Here is a 19,492-nt window from a genome sequence, read left to right as displayed (position 1 = left end):
TTCTAGCACATTTATAAGATTATTTCTTTGTTGCTTTGTATGTCCCTCCCCCACAATATAACCCCTGCTTTCACTGTATTTGATATTGGTATAATTTGTGGAGGGGAGGGGAAAAAAACAGGTGGACCCATTGCAACAATGAGATGTGTCAGCCGTTATGTCGAAAAACGAACTTTACAACTTTTTCGGGGGGGAAAGGGGGAGTTATCAGGGGGTTGGGGGAGTGGGAGATAGGAAGGGGAAACAAAGGAGGAGGCAATAATGCTTGTTAAGAAATGTACTCATTATCTTGCCCATGCAATTGTAACTCCTCCGTATGGTATTTTCATAATAATAACAATAATAAAGTACTTTAAAGCATCCAGGAGCTGAGATAACTAGAGGAGTGTTACAGTGTACATTGTCACACATATAAAGAAAACTACTTCCCTTAAGGGAAAAACCTTTGGTATAGTATCAACTATTAAATAAACAACAAAAATAATCCATAGAATTTATAAGAATGAATGACATTTCAGTGATCTTTCCATTTTTTTCTTGTATAAGAAAACAGGGCAGTGTTGAACAGTTGGTGTTTTATTCTCTTTGTGTCAGTTCTGGGAGACACTTTATATTTTAGTCTGTCCTTTTTTCTTTACACTTAGATGGGCAAAATGAATTCCTTACACTGCTTCCAAGTCAGGCTGAGTCATTATTATATATGAGAAGGAAATGGTTGGGTTCTGGGGGAGGTTTTATATTTCCCCCATCTCCCCATTGCCCCCTACCCTCCACCCACTGGAGTCAAAATACATACAATATTAAATGTCTTCTTGTCAGCCAAAGGCAATGTTTGGCTGTTTTGTACTGTTATATAACTTTCTGAAAATGTCAGAAAGCCTTATGTAGGCAGCATGCTTATTTGAGCATCTATCTCCCTGGGTGCAGCCAATTCATCTATTATGACATGAGAGCCACAGCTTGGTTGTTGGTTAACAAAAAACACCCCCAAACATATAACTGATTTTTTTTGTGGTTGTTGTTGTAATGCTAAGAAGCTATACATTCATGTTGAAGTCTGAACATTTTACAGAAATTTCACAATACCACATGTGGTGATTGGAGTCTATATATGTTGGGGGTGAGGGGAAGGCTCACCTTTATAAGAAGGCTGGAAAAATAAAAGGAAAAACCAACTTGACATTGGGATAGAGCTAAACTCAATTTTCTTAGTAATCTTTTCTAAAAGTGAATAACTAATGACTTGTAGTAAACCATGTAATCTACTTAAAAATCGATTCTAAATGGGCTTCTTCCTTCAGGCTACTTCCCACAAAAATCAGTAATTTCATGTCTATCTTTGATTCTTTTTGTGTGTGTGGTGCTAGGAATCGAACGAGGGCCTCACACACACTTTATAAGCACTTTCCACTGATCTATATCCCAGCCTTGTACGTTCCACAGTCCTTAATTAATAGAAAATGATATTTGACTTTTTAATTTTTCACTTTGTTACTTGTATTAGTATCAAAAACAAATTAGCCATGGACTGGATTAAAATGAAAAGTGTGCTATTCCCATTTTTTCGAACTAAAACACGAAGTATTTTATGGGCACATTCTAAGTTTAGATTTGTCAAATTTGTGACACTTTGATATTCTTCAGTGGCAGACACCAGAAATCAAAGACCCCTTAAAAGTCACATTATAAACACACACATTCAATCTCTTTCCTCAAGTTACTTCTGTTACTTCTTTGTGTGTGTGTTTGGGGTGGGGGAGCCAGGCATCTATCACTTAGCTCATTTTTGTATAGCTCATAGGAAAATTGCCTGATAAAGCCTGGTAGGTTTTATTGTTTCTTTTTGAGGGGGAGGAGGAGAGTTGTTTGTTTGTTGAGAACTGTAAAACTGGGTTGCACCTATCTTCAGTTATGTCCTCTTTCTGGCATTTTCTAGGTCAACAGCTGCAGAACAAAATACTCAAGCCCTGTCTTTAGCCTCACTTAAAATCTACAGTAGAGAGAAATTCTTTCTAAGATAATCTCCATTTTATTGGATTTACCTAGGTAATCCCAAAACTCTACCATGTATACAATGAGTTTGAAACATTTTAGCTATCAGAAGTCAAGTTTGGTATTTTTTATTTTCTAGATAGAAGAAATCCTTACCAAAGACACTTTCTTGTTCAAGCTCCCTTATTTTCTCTCCTCGTCTTCTTCTAAACAATACTTGTGCTAGCATTGGAGTAAGAGTTAATATACTGTGTCCACCCTTACGCTGTTAAATCCAGCATTGCCTGATAAACGATTGAATTTTTTAAAGACTTGTTGGGGGCTGGGAAGGTGGCTCAGTGGTAGAGCGGTAGAGCGCTTGCCTTGCATGCCTGAGGCCCTGGGTTCGATTCCTCAGCATCACATAAGCAGAAAAAGCCGGAAGTGGCGCTGTGGCTGAAATGGTAGAGTGCGCGAGCCTTGAGCTGAAGAGCTGAGGGACAGCGCCCAGAAAAAGAAAAAGAAAAGGACTTGTTGGGAAGCCCTTTACAGTGAAACCTATTCATTTCGACTACCGCCACAACTGTGAAACTTGAAACTTTGAGAACATCTCACAGAGCCAGCAGTGGACGTTGCCCAGACAGCATTTGAAATGCTGACGAGCGACCGAGATGCAGGCTCCACGGTTCCTACCTGCACCTGGTCCAGGTAAGGTCCCAAGTCACCGGGAGCCCTATCCCGCGGAGCCCAATCCCCGACCCCGCCTTCCCGCAGCAGTGGAGATGCTGCCGTCGAATCGGGTCGCAGAAGGCGAGACGCCACGCCCCCACGACGGGCGGGGCCACTCACACTTCCTCGGAGGAGAGGCAAGGGGCGGGCACAAGATGACGTCACGCAGGAGCCCCACCCTGGTTGGAGGGAGGTTTGCGGAGATCCTGAGAGCCAGGAGGGAAGGAGGCGGAGTCTAGTTTCCGTGGTGACCGGTTGCCCTGCGGTCGCCTGGTAACGGGTCGCCGCGGTCCTGGCTGCCTCGGCGCCAGCGGCTTAGGCCGTGGAGCTCCTGTGGGCCCGAGCCCTCCTCACGTCGCACTCCTGTCCGCCCGGCCATGGCTGCCGCCGCAGCAGTGGTCTCACCGTCGGGGTTGGAAGATGGGGTGTCGCGGTCTCGCGGCGACGGGGCAGGGGAGGCGGGCGTGGAGCGAGGGCCCGGCGCGGCCTACCACATGTTCGTGGTGATGGAGGACTTGGTGGAGAAGCTGAAGCTGCTCTGCTACGAGGAGGAGCTCCTCCGGAAGAACAACCTGAAGCCCCCATCCAGGTGGGTGCACCTCGCCCTCGAGCGCCCGCCGGGGCCCGGCCGGGCTCGGGCCAGGCTGGGGACACGGAGCGCGGAGCCGCCCGGCCCGGCCTGCCTGATGGCTGCCCCCGGGAAGGGCCGTGCGCCGCGGGCTCCGCCGAACTTGTGGAGCTCACACTCAGGCCGAGAAAGTCGGGAAGTTTGGAAAGTGCGGAGAGGAAGGCCAGGCCCGCCGGCCCCGCTTGAGAGCGCGCGCGCACCCTCACCAAAGGCAGACCGAGGGCAGGAGAAGGCCCAGAGACAGTGTGGAGAGCGCCGCGCACCCGTCCGGGAGCACGGTGTGCAGCGAGTTCTAGGCTTCCTTGTCCTTCTGCTAGACTTTCTTTAGATGGCCGTGGGTAACTTGCTGCGGGGCACTTTATAAACGGTCCACTCGTGAACTAATTGCTAGGGTAGACTTCTGCTCTGAAAAAAACAGCACTCTTAGGAGCAGAGAAGTGGAAACCACCACACACGAAATGACAACCCTTGGAACTCCCAATATCCCAAAGGCGGTGCCATTGGAGTGGTACAACGCAGTGGACAAGTAGCACTGTCTCATCACTGTAACTTAGTGATGGCCAGATAAATAAAATGCATCGCTTTTTCTTAACTTTAACATGTCGTGTTGTTCTGTAAAACAATGAAGATTGCGAATGAGAGAACTTTCTTTTAATGTCGACAGGTAACTCCAAATAAATCTCCCTGATCTCATTCCTCTGCTTTCTGTCAGTAGCTTGAATGAAAAGATTTGTAGGCTTTCTTTGAAAGATCCATATTTAGCCCATACTAGGAAAAAGTTAGGGGGAAAAGCAGTTCAACTTGATCTATGATAGGAATGTTGCATTGATCGTGATAATGTAAACAACCGACATTTCTGTAGTGCTAATAAAATTGGATTCTATTTTGCAAGTGTCCGTAAGGCTTCTGCTCATATTCCTGTACTATTTCCTAGGGAGTTGAGCCATGTACTTTGAGCCATGGGTTTGTATGGAGATATCCAGTTTAATGGTTCTCATAGTATAGTTACCAAACAACACCAGCATCACCTAGAAATTTAGAAATTTCTCAGGCCCTGGCTCAACTCTTACCTTTTCTAAAATCTATGGGTCGTGCCAGCAGTCTGTGTAATCAAGTCTTCTGAGTAACGCACATAGTGTTTGAGAGCCACTGTCTTAATCTTCAATATCTATCAGTATCTATTCCTCTGCCTTTGAAGAGTAGCAGTTGATAAGGAAAAAATGAGTTGTTGGCTCTTTGGAAGTGTTTTATGCATATATCTGGAAGGATTTTCATGGCCTTTTTTTTTTCTTTCTTTCTAGAACATTTACACTTACCTGTAGAAAAGTTGGGGAAACTTGAAATATACTAGTGAATTCTGAATTAACCATAGCACAATGCTTCTATTAACCTAAACACATTATAAATGTAACAGTTATAGCTATACAAAAAAAAAACCCAAAATAAGATATTTGATTAAACTGACCAGAATGGTATTACTCACAAGTTTTATTTCTATCATGTACCATATTGATCTTTATTGGAGTATTTTTGGTAGAGCAGAGGATAAACATTAAATGTTTTGTTGGACTGAGGATGTAACAGATTCTTAATTCTATTTAGGTAGGAATCTTTTGACATATACATATAGTAGAGCTCCACTAAAGAAGTTACTATTTTATCCATTGATGAGGAAAGTAGTTATGTGTGGCCAAAAAGCAGTATTTTTATGGCCTTCATTGATTTGAATATGTGGCTAAAATGAAAACAACTGTTTAACATTGTTAATAGCAACAGAAATACATAGTGAATAATTTTTTAAAATTTTCTTGTGGTTCATTGTAAGCCTCTCCTAGTTCTAAATCACTATGTGAGAGGAATTACTCATCTATTATTAATCACTTAAGTGATTTTGCAAAAGTTTTACATGCTTTGTTTTCTAACATGCATTACCTTTCCTAAGGATTAAGTCTCTGATCTAGTTTACAATAGCAATTACTCTATTCCTGCTGATTCAAAATTTAATGTGAGCACTGTGGATTACTGAAACTTCAAAGAGTGAGTTATTGATGTCTTTTAATTTGAAGATGATTTGACAGGGAAAAAACAAGTTGTCAAGCATATTTTGATTTGGCCTCATGAGTTATAAACTTACTTGTACAATTAACCATTCCCTTCTGCCCCCTTGTTTTGGAACAGACACTATTTTGCCCTGCCTACAAACCCTGGTGAACAGTTCTACATGTTTTGCACTATTGCTGCTTGGCTGATTAACAAAACTGGACATCCCTTTGAGCAGCCTCAAGAGTATGATGACCCTAATGCAACAATATCTAGCATATTATCTGAGCTTCGATCATTTGTAAGTGTAAACACTCTTCTTTTTACATGTTCTGAAGCCAACAAATGTTAGATGACTCTTTTTATGAATATGTATATATGTAAATACTTACCTCTGAATGTGTTTTCCAGTAAAACCTCAGTATGCTTGATATTATAACACTAATACCACTTCTCAAATGCTTAGTATGTATTCTTTATGGCCCAAAGTAATGGTATTTTTCTTGTTTAATCTTAGGGAGTAAATTTATGGGTATCAATCTCTTTTCTAAAAATATGATTAAAAACTATCATTGAAACTCTGTATTTCTTTAAATTTCTTTTTCATTATCTTTAAATAGTTGTACAAAGGGATTTCAATTCAGCATGTCAGTTTATGTGTATAATACTTTATGTTTTGAAAGAGAACTCTGATAACCTAGAAAAACAGTTGTTTTCATTTTTGTTTTTCCAGAAGACTGGCAGTGAGATATTTTGGGCACACATTATTAATTTTTGACAGATGACTCTGTCCTTCACATACTTGGTTCAACAATACATGATCATACCTGCAGTTCTACTGATTTTCTTTTTATCCTAATAAGATCAATGGTTTTTTTTTCTGCTGCTATGATATTATTTATTGCCTGTTAATTTGTTAATCTTAACAATAAAATATCTTAGTTTTCCTCAATTTTCTATCTATAGTTTGAAAGAAAAGCTTTAATAATTATAAGGAACAATGTAATTCCAGTTAAACTATTTTAAAAATAGAAAGGTGATATATGTATTGCAGAGTATTTTTAAACAAAATATTGTCCAAAAATTTGTTGAAAAATTTGGTACAAATATTTTGCTTAAAATGTTAACAATTTTGATATTTAGAAAATAACAAGATAATTTCCTGTTAATTGTTTGTTTGTTTCAGGGGAGAACTGCAGACTTTCCCCCTTCAAAATTAAAGTCGGGTTATGGAGAGCATGTATGCTATGTTTTGGATTGTTTAGCCGAAGAAGCACTAAAATATATTGGCTTTACCTGGAAAAGGTAACTATTATCCAACCTAGTATAATTTTATGTACATGCCTTTTCCTCTGAGGAGCAATGCTGTTTAATTGAAGGGATAGTAATTGGTTGTTCCAAACTGAAAGTGCCATAGGAGGTTAAGAAAGGTCAGTACAGATGAAATTAGAATGTCTTTCTTCAAAACCAGGAATAAAGTAATATTAGATATTATTGTGCCCCTTCTGTATCATTATGTAGCTGTAAAGGTTTAACTGTGACTGTATATCTTTGTAAATTTAGGAAAATTTATTAAAATTATTTTGGTACATGGATTTATTTATACAAACAACCATAGCATATGCATGGAAGTAACTGATAGCTCTGTATTTGGGAAAAAATGGAAATTCATATAGTGCTAAAAATGGGATTTTTCTCTGCTTTAGGCTGTGTAACCATAATATTAAGAAGCTACTTAACACTTCTAGATGTTGTTCATTGTTTCATTATGTGAACTGAAAATACTCTGTTTATGTCTTTAGTATTATATTGTATTTTTCCTATGGCATTAAAATAATTTATTCACACTTTCTTACTAGAAATCCTTTAATCATCATATGTGTACTGTGGCAATTGGTGTACCTTAACATATGATGCTATACTAGAGCATATGGTATATCATATATGTAGATGTTGAGCATACAGATCAAGAAAAAAATCAGAAAATTTATGCAATTTATAATTAGAAATTATATTATTTTCATATTTCATACATTAACATTGATAGAATGTGTAATATACCACACAAATGACTAAGCAGCATTTTTTGGATTAAAGATAATTTTGGTAGAAATAGCCCTGATAAATTGTAATATATATTTATATTTTTTAATATAAAAACTTCCTTGATTTAGGTTATTATTGAGTTAAATTAGGTTATTTTTGAGTTGTGTTAAATTACTGATACTCATATTTTTAAGGTAAAACAGCAATTTTACTCACACCAATCCAAACATATCCATTAGAACAGTATAAAGAATGACAACACAATCACAATACTTTTTTATTAGATTTTAAGAAAACATAAGTTATGGAATATGAAGCTGTTTGGCATATTTTAAGTTACTAAATCTCTAGTCCTGAATGTTTTAACTTCATCAGAAGTTATTAGTACCTCAGTCACTATTTGATTTTGCCTTTTCTTTGTGCTACACATATTTTATTCCTGGTTTGTGTATTATGACTTTCATAATTTATAAGGACTGTATTTATCTGGGAAAGAAGATGGAGGAAAGCTGAAAAGTGACAGAACTTAGAGAATACACCAAATATATAATTATAAATTATGCAAACGTTGCATGTTTACTAGTAATCACATAACAAATAAATTATAGAACACTGCTTTTGAGAAAATTATGTGATTAATGTAATTAGGATGTTTATTCTTAACGATATTTTGGTATAGTGGAAGTACTTTATATGTATTATGAAAACAGAAAAATAAAACTTGTTGAAAGTGTTTAAAGAAGTTGGGTGAATTCACAGAGAACTGATTGTGTTAGGAACTCTAATTAGATTTTGGAAACAAGAATCAAGCTCATTACCTGTATAAAAAGAAGCTTCAAGTTGATCAAAGATAAAAATGTAAAGAAAAAACCCTATAGAAATACTAAAATACTGGAAAGTGATAGTAAATATTGTATGAGGAAAAGCTTTATATATATGATAACTCTCAGATCTGTGCAAGAAAACATTGCCATATCTATTTGATAAGATTAAACTGTTTTTAGTAGCCAGGATTGTAAGTAATAAACTAGGTAAGATATTTTTAATAGAGATCAAGCAGAGCATAAATTTTCTTAATTTATAAAAAGCCAGAGGGCAAAGAGCATAATTGGGCATTTCACCGAAATGGAAATGAGTAACCAATTAAACTGGAAAAGCTGTTCAGCCACTCTCATCCTAAAGAAATTCAGTTAAAAAAACAGGAATGAAATTTCTTCACTTGTTTAATTGGCAAAGATTAATGTGTACATCATATTGCTGAATGTATAGACATAGAGATACTCTTTTTTAGGATTGTTGCAAGTGTAAATTAGGGTAATATTTTGCAGGCCAATTCTAGCAAAATGATAATTTGTAGAAAGTTGCTGATCTAACTATTCCACTTGCACAAATTTAAGCTAAATGGTATACATAATGATAAATATACAAAGATGATCTTTTCAATGTTGTCTTGGACAGAAACTAGAAAGAACATTAATTTTTTCATAGGCCTCCAGGATTATTGTAGTATTGTTAATCAATAAAATATAGTGCAGATGTGTGGAAAAAATGAGAAAAACATATGTACTTAAGTGTCGTATATTGGTGCAGAACGTGTATTGCATCAAAGATTGCAAAGTATCATAGTTGTGAATTTTTTCTTTGTATTTGGAGATAAACAGTTTTATTTTTTTTTTACACAGTATGTTTCAGGAAGAATACATGAAATTGTAATAGAGATTGAAGGAAAGGAGCAAAAGGGACAAGATATGATGTAGAAGTGATTTTTAATTTTCTCACTATACTTCCTTCATCTTACTAAAATTTGTTAAAACTCTCATACTAAGCTCTCTCATTTTAGGCCAGCTTACCCAGTGGAAGAATTAGAAGAGGAGGCTGTTGGAGAAGATGATGCAGAGTTAACATTAAGTAAATTGGATGAAGAATTTGTGGTATGTATGTTGCTGAACTTCCTTTTCTTTTCTATCTTTGGTTTTCTTCCCTTCTCAGAATTTCTGTGGACTTCTATTTTCTGGAATGCATTTTATTTCATTGTTTTGAAAAGATAGAAGCTTTTAAGGACAATATCAATTGTGAGTTCTTTAGGCTTTTAAGTAAATTAATATTGATATTCTCTAATGAGTTTCAGCAGAGGTTCTTAAACTACAAAAGTAATTGTATAATATTAGTTATGTGAGTAAGTATTTTGTTAACAAGGTCAGTCATTTCTTGAATAAACTATGCCTGACAAAGAATCTAGAACACAAGAATTGTCTTTATGACTAATCTGGTGTAATGGTCTGTAATTTCAACATCTAGGATTAAGGTAGGAGGATTTTGACTTCAAGATTAATCTGAGCTTCATAACAAGACTCTCATAACAACAAAAACAGAAACAAATAACAGCAACAACCCCCCCCTAAGAACTTAGGAATAGCATTTATTTCTAAGAAATTTCTTTGTGCATCTCAAATTTTGATGACTACTCCAGAAATTTTTAAAAAATGTTTTAAAATAACCAATATTTCAGCTGTTTGGTGTTATGGGCACCTTTTCCCTGTTTAACATCCTATCCAAGCTATACTGTTAAATAGTCAAATCTCTACAACAAACAAACCAGACTAATAAGACACAGAGACAAAGGCCTTTTTCTCAGGATAATTCTTTCTCAGAACTATAAATGGCTGACTGTAGTACTTTAGAAAGTATACACATGGTCTGAAAAAGACAAGATAGAAAAAACAACTGTGTATGGTATTTTGCTGTCATGAACCAATTAAAGATTTTATTTTATTTTTTTTAGCCCGGCCCTTTTGGCTCACTCCTGTCATTCTAGCAATTCAGGAGCTAAGATCTGAGAGTTGTAATTGAAAGCCAGCCTGACAGAAAAGTCCATGAGACTCTCATCGCCAATTAATAACCTAAAAACTGGAAGTGGAGCTGTGCCTTGAGCAATAAAAGTTTAGGGAAAGCCCCCAGGCCCTGAATTCAAGCCCCACAGCTGCAAAAAGTAGAAAAGTATTGCTTGATGATTTTTAAATCACTTGTTACTAAATAGATTGTATATAGAACCTACATAAGTTAGGGTAAATTACTCAATTATTTTAACACCAAATACTAAAAATATAACTATTACATAATTTAGAATGAATCTAAAGAAAATATTATATACCTATTACAAATTATTTACAAAGTAACTTTGGTGGCATGAGGATTACTTATACTTTGTCATTATGACCTCAACTATGTAGAATATGTGAAAGAAGAAAAGTATCAGTGTGTGAATGAAAGTTAAGTGGATAGGAGGATCATTATTACTCTCTCACTAGTTCTTCAAAAATTTAGTTTATCAGCAGTTTATAATAAACATAGGTTAAAAGATGATTCCACTATTAAAAGAAAACAATCATTATAAAACTAGTCAACTTAAAAGATATATTTTTAAAGTGATAAATTTGAAAAGACAAGGCAAAAAAGTGCTCATTCATTGTACATGCACTTCTTTTTATATAGCAGAAGTCAATAAGAGACTGGTAATAAGAGACAAACGGCACATGGTCTTCCAGATTAGTGGATGTTTAATCCAAAATGTAAGGAGATACAACAAAGTAAGCAGGACTGGGGAAACAAAGGACCTCCACTCATCCGGTTGAATCATTACTAAATGACTCCATGCTGCGGACCACATATATGATATATATGTGCACATCGGAGGGAAACTAGGAGGAGGACACCGAAACAGAGGGAAACGGGAAAACATACAACAGTGGGACCCATCAGCTGCACTGGTCATAGATCAAAATGAACTAAGCAACTCAATGGCAGAGATGGGAGGGAGGGAGTAAGTGGGAAAGAGGGAGCAGCTGACACTAAGCAAAAGGAAAGAAATGTACATATCACCTGATGTGGAAGAAATAACTGTCAAAGCTCATAGAATTAATCAACTTTATAGACCATGATTAAGACGATTTGCCCCATGAAGGTTAGAATGTTTGTGGCTTTAACAAAGTATCACTATCTCACAATACTGTGAAATTTGTGTAATCACTTAGTTACAATAAAAATGTTGCTATAAAAAATAAGAAAAATAGAGATCCACACTCCTGGAAAAGCAAATAGGCTGTGATTGAATGTATGTAGTCTTCAAAATATACACTCTATTAAATGAATGCTAAGATAGGGACACGAGAGGTTTTATCTTTGTTACTGTTATTTGTAATGTACTTATAATGTACTATGTGATTTTTTTTGTTTCTTTTGGATGTTCTTCCCCTATGGTATAACCCCTGTTTTCACTGTGGAGAGAGAGAGAGAGAGAAAGAGAGAGACAGACAGAGAAACAGAGAAACAGAGAGAGACAAAAAGACAGAGAGAGAGACAGAGGGAGAGGGAGACAGAGAGAGAGAGGAAGAGGGAGAGGGAAAAAGGAGAGAGGGAGAGAGAAGGGGGCAGAGAGAGAATACTAATATAGCATGTACAGAGCTGGCAACAGAAAGGAGCTTTTCATGATCTGGATTCTGAGGCAGAATAATTGTGGACAAAGCTTCTGAGTGAGACAGGGGAGAGCTTAGAGGATAGAACAGAACAGATGGATTGTTTCGGACATTTAAAGAAGTTTATACTTCATTCTTTGTATTTGTAAACATTTGTTTTGCCATTTTTTTACTCATTTATTCTACTTGACATACCCTCATGTAGTCTTTTATTTTCTCCCCCAACACTGGGGACTGAGCCCAGGATCTCATGCTTGCTCTACTCCTTGAGCAACACCCCAGCTCCCTCTATCTTTAGTAACAATTTGTTATTAACAGTTGATTGACAGATACCTAGTTTTAGTACACCAACATTTAACTTCGAAGACATGTAACTTCAAAGCACTATTTAGGGGAGGCATGAAAAATCTCTGCTCATCAGTGGGGTAAAAAAAATTATTTGAGAGCAGAAACCAGGCCTAATTTTTGCTTACTGTTGTATCTCCAGGTTGATAGGACTAGAAAATCTGTCAGCACATTGCAGAGCTAGTCAAAACTAACGCTGATTTTTTTCAATGAATTATTTTAAATTAAAAGCAGCATTACTGGGCTTATAAATGTAAAGGCACAAAGTAGAAAGCAGCCTGTTCACACATTTTTTTTTCCAACCATCAGGCAAGAAAGATCTTATGCCATCATGACACCAACTTTGAAGGCCTTCCCTAGCTCCTGTCTTCTTCTAGTATACCTCCCCAATTTTTTTCTTTCTTTTCTTCCATATTGTCATTATAGTGTTACAAGAGATCCTCTCAGTACAAGAGGCCCTTTTACTTCTCCCATTTTTTCTTGCTAAAGAGAGCTTAGCTGAGTCAGTGCTAAAAAGCTTTTTGATGGTGCCATAGTACTTTTATTGCCAGAGTGTGATAGGAGCCGGCCAAGGATGTGAAGATCATCTTTTGTTTTAAACTAGCAGATCAAAACAGAACACATTGATCATTATTTTTTTAAAAAAAACATATTGGTCATGATACAAAATATTCCCACCTACTCTTTGAAATGATATTCTTAATAATTGCTACTAAGAGAATTAAGTAGGTATAAATTGGTGACAAAGAAATGGTAGGAAATTTTGGAGACTTCTGAATTATTGAGTTGAATTATTTTCAATAATTCTTTGATTCATATAGTCTGTATATCTTGTATATAATAAAAGTGTAGGGGAGGGAAGAAAACAAATACACTTACTTTAGTGCCCTACTCACAGAGTTTCTGAATAGATCTTAGTTTCTGAAAAGATAGAACCTTAGAGTTTGCATTCTAACTAGTTTACAAGTGTTACCGATGCTACTGATCTCAGAACCACTTCCTCATTTGTGAAGTGAAGCATTGTCTTTCAAATCCAACACTCTACAGCTACATGAAAGTGTTTACCAGCCAACACTCACTTGCTAGTGCTTGTTTCTTTGCATGATCGTATTGTTACTTGAGGAGCAAGTTCTATTAGCTTTATTTTTTTTTGTTTTTGTTTTTTTTGGAGTCTGGTCATGGGGCCTGAACTCTGGGCCTGACCACTGCCCTCAGCTCTTCAGCTCAAGGCCAGCACTCTACCACTTGAGCCACAGCGCCACTTCCAGCTTTTTTCTTTTTGCTTATGTGGTGCTGAGGAAGCGAACCCAGGGGCTCATGCATGCAAGGCAAGCGCAGTACCACTGAGCCACCTTCCCGGCCCCTATTATCATGTTTTTAAGATGAGAAATTCTTCTTAAATTTGTTTTACCTACTATCACTTGGCCTCAAAACACATTTGAAGAAAGAGGAAAGCTCATGCTTGGTTTTACATGCTGATAATATTTGCTTCATTTTACTGCACATTAATGAGGAAATTGCCTCTCAGAGATCACTTCCTACCCACACTCCCCACAACCATTTGGTGTACAGATCAGGACAAGTTTGGAATCCATTTGAATTAACTTTCTAAACAAATTTAAAGGCCCATGGACCTAGGAGTATGTATAACCATTTACATATCAAGCGTAAGCACAAAAATTGAAGAAATACACATCACTGTTGTTAGTCTCTGAAGTGAGACTGTTTTTTGTCAGTCTCACATTTTTGTCCACTCCAGTCATGCTGCTCAATACTTTCATAAACTTACTATCTATTTCAAATATACTACTTGGGGTTGTTTTCTCCTGTTTTATGTTCTGCAGCATTATCTCCTTTCCTTTGTCTCTTTTTTATTTTATTCTGCAGCAACTTCAAAAATGATCTTGTTAAAGATCAGAACTTCAAAGAAAATATGAGGTGTTAATAATATTGTACCATACTTTATGCATATGTTTATTAGGCTCATAAATACATTTTACTGGGTTCATTTTTTAATAAAGCTTAGTAGAGCTTAGTATATTATGTATAGAAAAGCTGGAATGTTAAAATTATTTTGCATAATTTAAAATATTTTTATTTTCCTAAGGAAGAGGAGACAGATAATGAAGAAAACTTTATTGATCTCAACGTTTTAAAGGCTCAGACCTATCGCTTGGTAAGTTTCATTGGATACAGAACACTGAAAAGCAGTCAATATTGTGTTGGAAATCTCAGTGTCATTGTCAGATAATATTTTATGTATCAGCTAAAACTTAGTTCTGAAGTTCTGCTTCTTATATACAAAATGGTATATACAATTATGGCAAATATAAAAATCCAGAGGCATGAGACAGTCTTCTATCTAAACTATGGAAAATTAACAAATCAGCATAATGTTGCTCATGCAAACTTGAAATAATTTATTTTCCTAGTGGCATGTTTAATTATGGAAAGGCATAAATTATTCTACTTCAAGTTATTCTCCATTAAAATTGGCCAGTATTGATTGATCTTGTTTATAGAAGATACTAAAATTGTAATACTTTGAAATAAAATAAATTATATTAAGAATGGAATATGGATAGGTGTCAGACATTGCTTTAAAACAGGTTTCTTTTTTTCTCTGTTTTAATTATGAAATAAATACACTATAGGAGTATACTCTCATTTAGATTTTAAATCTACAGATTGGACTTTGGCATTTTTTTCTGTCTGTATATTATATTTCAATAAAGTATATAACTGTGCACACTCAAAAAAGTACAAATGTAATATATTCTTATTTGTCTTTATTTAATTTGTATGAATCCTTAAATTTGGACCAGACTTCGATCTAATATCTTGATAACTTTAACCTGCTCCAAGATTTTTTTAATGCCTTTTGCTATCTTAACATTGTTAATTTCACTACTCATTATTAGTGAAGTGTTTGTGTGTGGCTACGGCCCAGTTTAAGATGGAATATGCACACTTATAGTTCAGTTGTATGTGTCTTGACATTAGTACTTTCTAGGATTCTAAACTGAACCCATTTCCAAACATCTGATGTCTTGTATTCTTCATCTGTTAAATGAAAGTATTAGTCTTTTCATGAAATTTCTAAGGATTAAGAGAATGATTGTATATGAAATATTATGCGACTGTCACATAGAAAGTGTTCTGTACATGTTGGCAAAATTGAATATTTCATTTTTCTACACATGTTTCTGCTTTCATATCTGGCCCATGAATCCCTTTATAGTGGGGATAAAGAGCCTTTTTATAGTCTTCCTCATATGAAACAAGATGTTAAATAACTAATTCTTAAGTAAGTGAAGTTATTGATCAATTGAAATTACAAATAATGTTAATACTGGGCTGGGAAGGTGGCTCAGTGGTAGAGTGCTTGCCTTGTATGCATGAGGCCCTGGGTTCAATTCCTAAGCACCACATAAGCAGAAAAAGCTGGAAGTGGCACTGTGGCTCAAGTGGTAGAGTGCTAGCCTTGAACTGAAGAACTAAGGTACAGCGCCCAGGCCCAGAGTTCAGGCCCACGACTGACTAAATAAATAAATAAAACAAAACTGCAATGTAATTTAAAAAAAATAATGTTAATACTTATATCCAAAGAAATAAACTCCATTTGTAGCAATAACTTATATTTGCAGATCATTTTGTAATCTTCAGATTACTTTAAAATGCTTCCTTCATGATTTTAAGGCAGTTTCTGAAGAGAGATCTTATACCTATGAATGGAGGTAGAGGAACCTGCCACATGAATATGCATGCAACAAGGAGACTCCCTCAAATGGCAATGGTCAATAATTGTTTTATTATAGTCCATAGTAGCATCTTAATTTTTCTACTTAATTATTTCTTAACTTCATAAGGTTTCTCAGGAGAAAGAGACAAACAAAAAAGAAACAAAAATGAAGAGAAATGGAGCATTAAAACTGATTAAATATTTCGCAAAGTCCATAATAAATAAATAAATAAATGTTCTACTTTCCCAGCTACTTAGAAGTTGGAGGCAGGAAGATTACAGTTCAAGGCCAGCTCAGACAAAGTTAGTGAGACTCTTTCTCAAGAGATAAAAACAAGCCGGGCGCTGGTGGCTCACGCCTGTAATCCTAGCTACTCAGGAGGCTGAGATATGAGGATCGCGGTTCAAAGCCAGCCCGGGCAGGAGAGACCGTGAGACTCCTATCTCCAATAAACCACCAGAAAACCGGAAGTGGCACTGTAGCTCAAGTGGTAGAGCGCTTGCCTTGAGCTGAAGAGCTGAGGGACAGCGCCCAGGCCCAGAGTTCAAGCCTCACAACCGACAAAAAAAAGAGAGATAAAAACAAAAGGACTAAAGGAAAGGTTCAAATTGTGAAGTGCCAAACACGAGGCCTCAGTACCTCAGAAAAACAACAAAATACTACTGCTTTTTATTAACTTTGAAATTTATTTAAGTAAATGCTTTTATATCCTTTTTACAAATTTAAATTCTAAAATTTATAAATTTGGGATCGTTTGTTTTTGGAAAGCTAATAAATTATAGCACCTGAATTTGAACTGTTTCTCCAAACTCCAAGTCTTTTCTTATTTCTCCCACCTACTTGAATAAGTACACTATGCTAGTGGTAGTCTTGTAATGCATGTATTGGCCATGATAAAGATTAAGTGCTCCTACAGAATGAAAGGAAAAAGAAATGTGGATTTGTATCCAGTTATTTTCTGAATAAAACTTGTCATTTGTATTGATTTTTCTATTGATGGGATAAGTAGAGGATTCCTCTGCACAAAGTAGCTTGGGTATGAGCTCTTTCCACTGTCACTGATCCTAAGTCCCTGTTGGTCCTGACTTCAATTTATCATCTCAAACTATATAAGAAATGATTTTTCTTATTTGTGTGTCTTTATAGATTATCTAGATTTGTAACCTTTGAACAAAGAATAATATATATGTGTATATATATATATATATATACACACACACACACACACACGTACACATACATATCCTTTAGGGTTAAAAATATGTTATATTTTCGCAAGAAGAATCCTGAACACCAGGTGTTTGTGGATGGTCAACCATAAAGTACTAATGAGACAGAAAACCCTTTCATATTTTAAAAAACCTGGCAAGCTTATAATATTGCCCACTAAAGCATCTGCCTCAGCCAGCTGTGTCTGACTCTAGTTTATAATGGCTTAGGCTGCTTTTCTCCAAGATAGAATTACTATATGGGTTAGTAGCATAGATTTAAAACTCATAACATAGAAGTAATACCATTTTTGCAAAATTTAATATGATGTATTCTTTACCAGTACAAGAATGATAACATAAAAATGATAACATACTATCAGAGAAAGTGATGTATATGTAACTGTTCAAGTCTAACAATGTATGACTTTGCACTAAGCCTTTTCTACTTGTGGATTTAAAGTAGCTGGCACAGACTCTATTAATCACCATTCTATTTATTCTCTGTCTCAACCACTAGAATGAAAATTTCTAAAGAATAGGAGCTTTTCCCCTGTATTTTTCACCTGTGCCTCATGTGTAGAAGTTCCTCAGTAATCAAAAATATTGAATAACTACATGTCTGAGGGGGTGTTAAATTTGGAATTTCATAGCAAGGTTTAGTTCAGTCTTCATAGAGAAAATAAATTTTGAATGAAGTGGCACATGTATCATGTGTACCGTGTAAGATTTACAGGAAGAAATCTGTATGTTCCTTCTTTTCATAAAATAAAGTAATGCTGGAAAGGGTACTCTTATGGTAATTACACAAGCTGGAAAAACCCTAGCATTTTCCTTAGATGTGGTGAAATGAAAGATGTGGTAAAGTGAAAGGTAAACTGACACATTGCAGATTGTGTTCTCTGGAACGCAGAGATAGAGATAGAGCTTATGGGGCAGCATATTTAGTAGAAATTGACACCGTTGAAAGAGGTAGAAAGCAGGGTTAGGCACTAGAGAAGTCTAGCTATGATACAGACCTGGCAAAGTCTTAGCCAACCTAGTGTAGCAGTCTGGAGCAAGGTGTCTGCTTGACTGTTGTCAGAGGCAGGCTTCGCATGTATTCAGGCTTGGTCCCAGGTAAAGTGGCTCTCTGCAGGTGACAAACTGTCAGCAGGCCACCCTCCTTGTAGCTTGGCAGTAAGTCCTTGAAAGAGGACCTGGTGATCTATATTCTTTAATGCCACAGGGTGTTTGAAGCCTCTACTTAATTGATTTGGAAAATTGTAGAGATACTGTCTGCCCATTGGCAAAACTTTTAAATGACTAAGCAAATCATAACATAGCAGTAGTGTTTGATGAGCACTGAATAGAGAAAATTCCTTCTCTGAATGATTAATGAAATGGATTTGTTTGGATAATAGCTGCTTTTCAAAACATTTATTAACTTTGAGCCTTAAATACACTTCAGCCATTCTTTATTAGCCTACATCATAAGTTGTACATAGGAGGACTCATTGTTACATTTCCACACATTTCCAATATATTTCAATCAGTCTCAACACCTCTATCATTCCCTTCTCTTCTCTCCAAAACAATTTCAGCAGGTTTCATTGTTCTGTTTTCATAGTTGCAAACTAATCTATTTTGATAATACTCATTCTCTTTTCAAATGTATCTCAAAATTACCTATTTTTCTTTTAAAAACATATTATGTGAATTTCTTACTCCTAAAGTAACATCTGCAATTAGTAAGGGACTGGGTCACGTACTAAAATTTCATCTGTAGGTAATTAGTTAAATTTTGACACAAGTAGAACAGTAAGCTTCAAGTCTAGTCCGCAAAATTCCACATAGTCTATATTCCTCTAACTTCTTGAATGTTCTTGAAATCTGAAATTTGATTGTAATCACCCTGAGCAAGATGGGTGAAGGACATATGCTGAATTACAGCTCTAATATTTGGACAGGAGCCATGCTGGTTAGGGATGTGTAGCAGAAGATTCAGGGTTACGTGGGGTGGGGGCAGGGAAAGAAGGCTCTAGTGGCATCCTGTCAGCAAGGTGTCTGGTTATTTTTCATTCTGTTTTGAATGGGCCACTTGAGAAAACTGCCTGCATTTTTGTGGTGGCTATGCTCCTCTCTCCATTTGAAACTCAACAGAATCACTGCAGCAGTGCTCTGAGAGCGTGATGTAGATGCGTCACTCCTCCTCCTCCAGTGAAAAAGAGATGCTCTCTGAATTCTATTTTTAAATGCCCATCACTTCATTTCAAAGCATTTTTTTTCAAACATGTCATAGATACTATTCTTCCTTGAGATGCTAAATTT

At 36.3% G+C, this 19,492-nt stretch overlaps 1 protein-coding gene across 2 annotated transcripts in view; it reads left to right on the top strand.

Moving 5' to 3' along the window:
• Positions 1–2,917: 2,917 nt before the first annotated feature.
• Ift57 (intraflagellar transport 57) overlaps positions 2,918–19,492 on the top strand; it is a 56,196-nt gene continuing 39,621 nt past the window's right edge. The window contains exons 1-5 of one of the 2 annotated variants that reach the window (XM_013028596.1): positions 2,918–3,289; positions 5,507–5,669; positions 6,555–6,673; positions 9,255–9,345; positions 14,339–14,407. In XM_013028596.1, coding sequence (XP_012884050.1) covers positions 3,078–3,289; positions 5,507–5,669; positions 6,555–6,673; positions 9,255–9,345; positions 14,339–14,407 — 654 coding nt within the window. In that variant the 5' untranslated portion in view covers positions 2,918–3,077. The remainder of the gene's footprint in view (positions 3,290–5,506; positions 5,670–6,554; positions 6,674–9,254; positions 9,346–14,338; positions 14,408–19,492) is intronic. The other variant, XM_013028597.1, reaches the window with a different exon arrangement.

Source organism: Dipodomys ordii, unplaced genomic scaffold, assembly GCF_000151885.1.
Source record: "Dipodomys ordii isolate 6190 unplaced genomic scaffold, Dord_2.0 Scaffold111, whole genome shotgun sequence".
Lineage (NCBI taxonomy): Eukaryota > Metazoa > Chordata > Mammalia > Rodentia > Heteromyidae > Dipodomys > Dipodomys ordii.
Note: the sequence above shows the minus strand (reverse complement) of the source record. Positions and strands in the feature narration are given on the sequence as shown.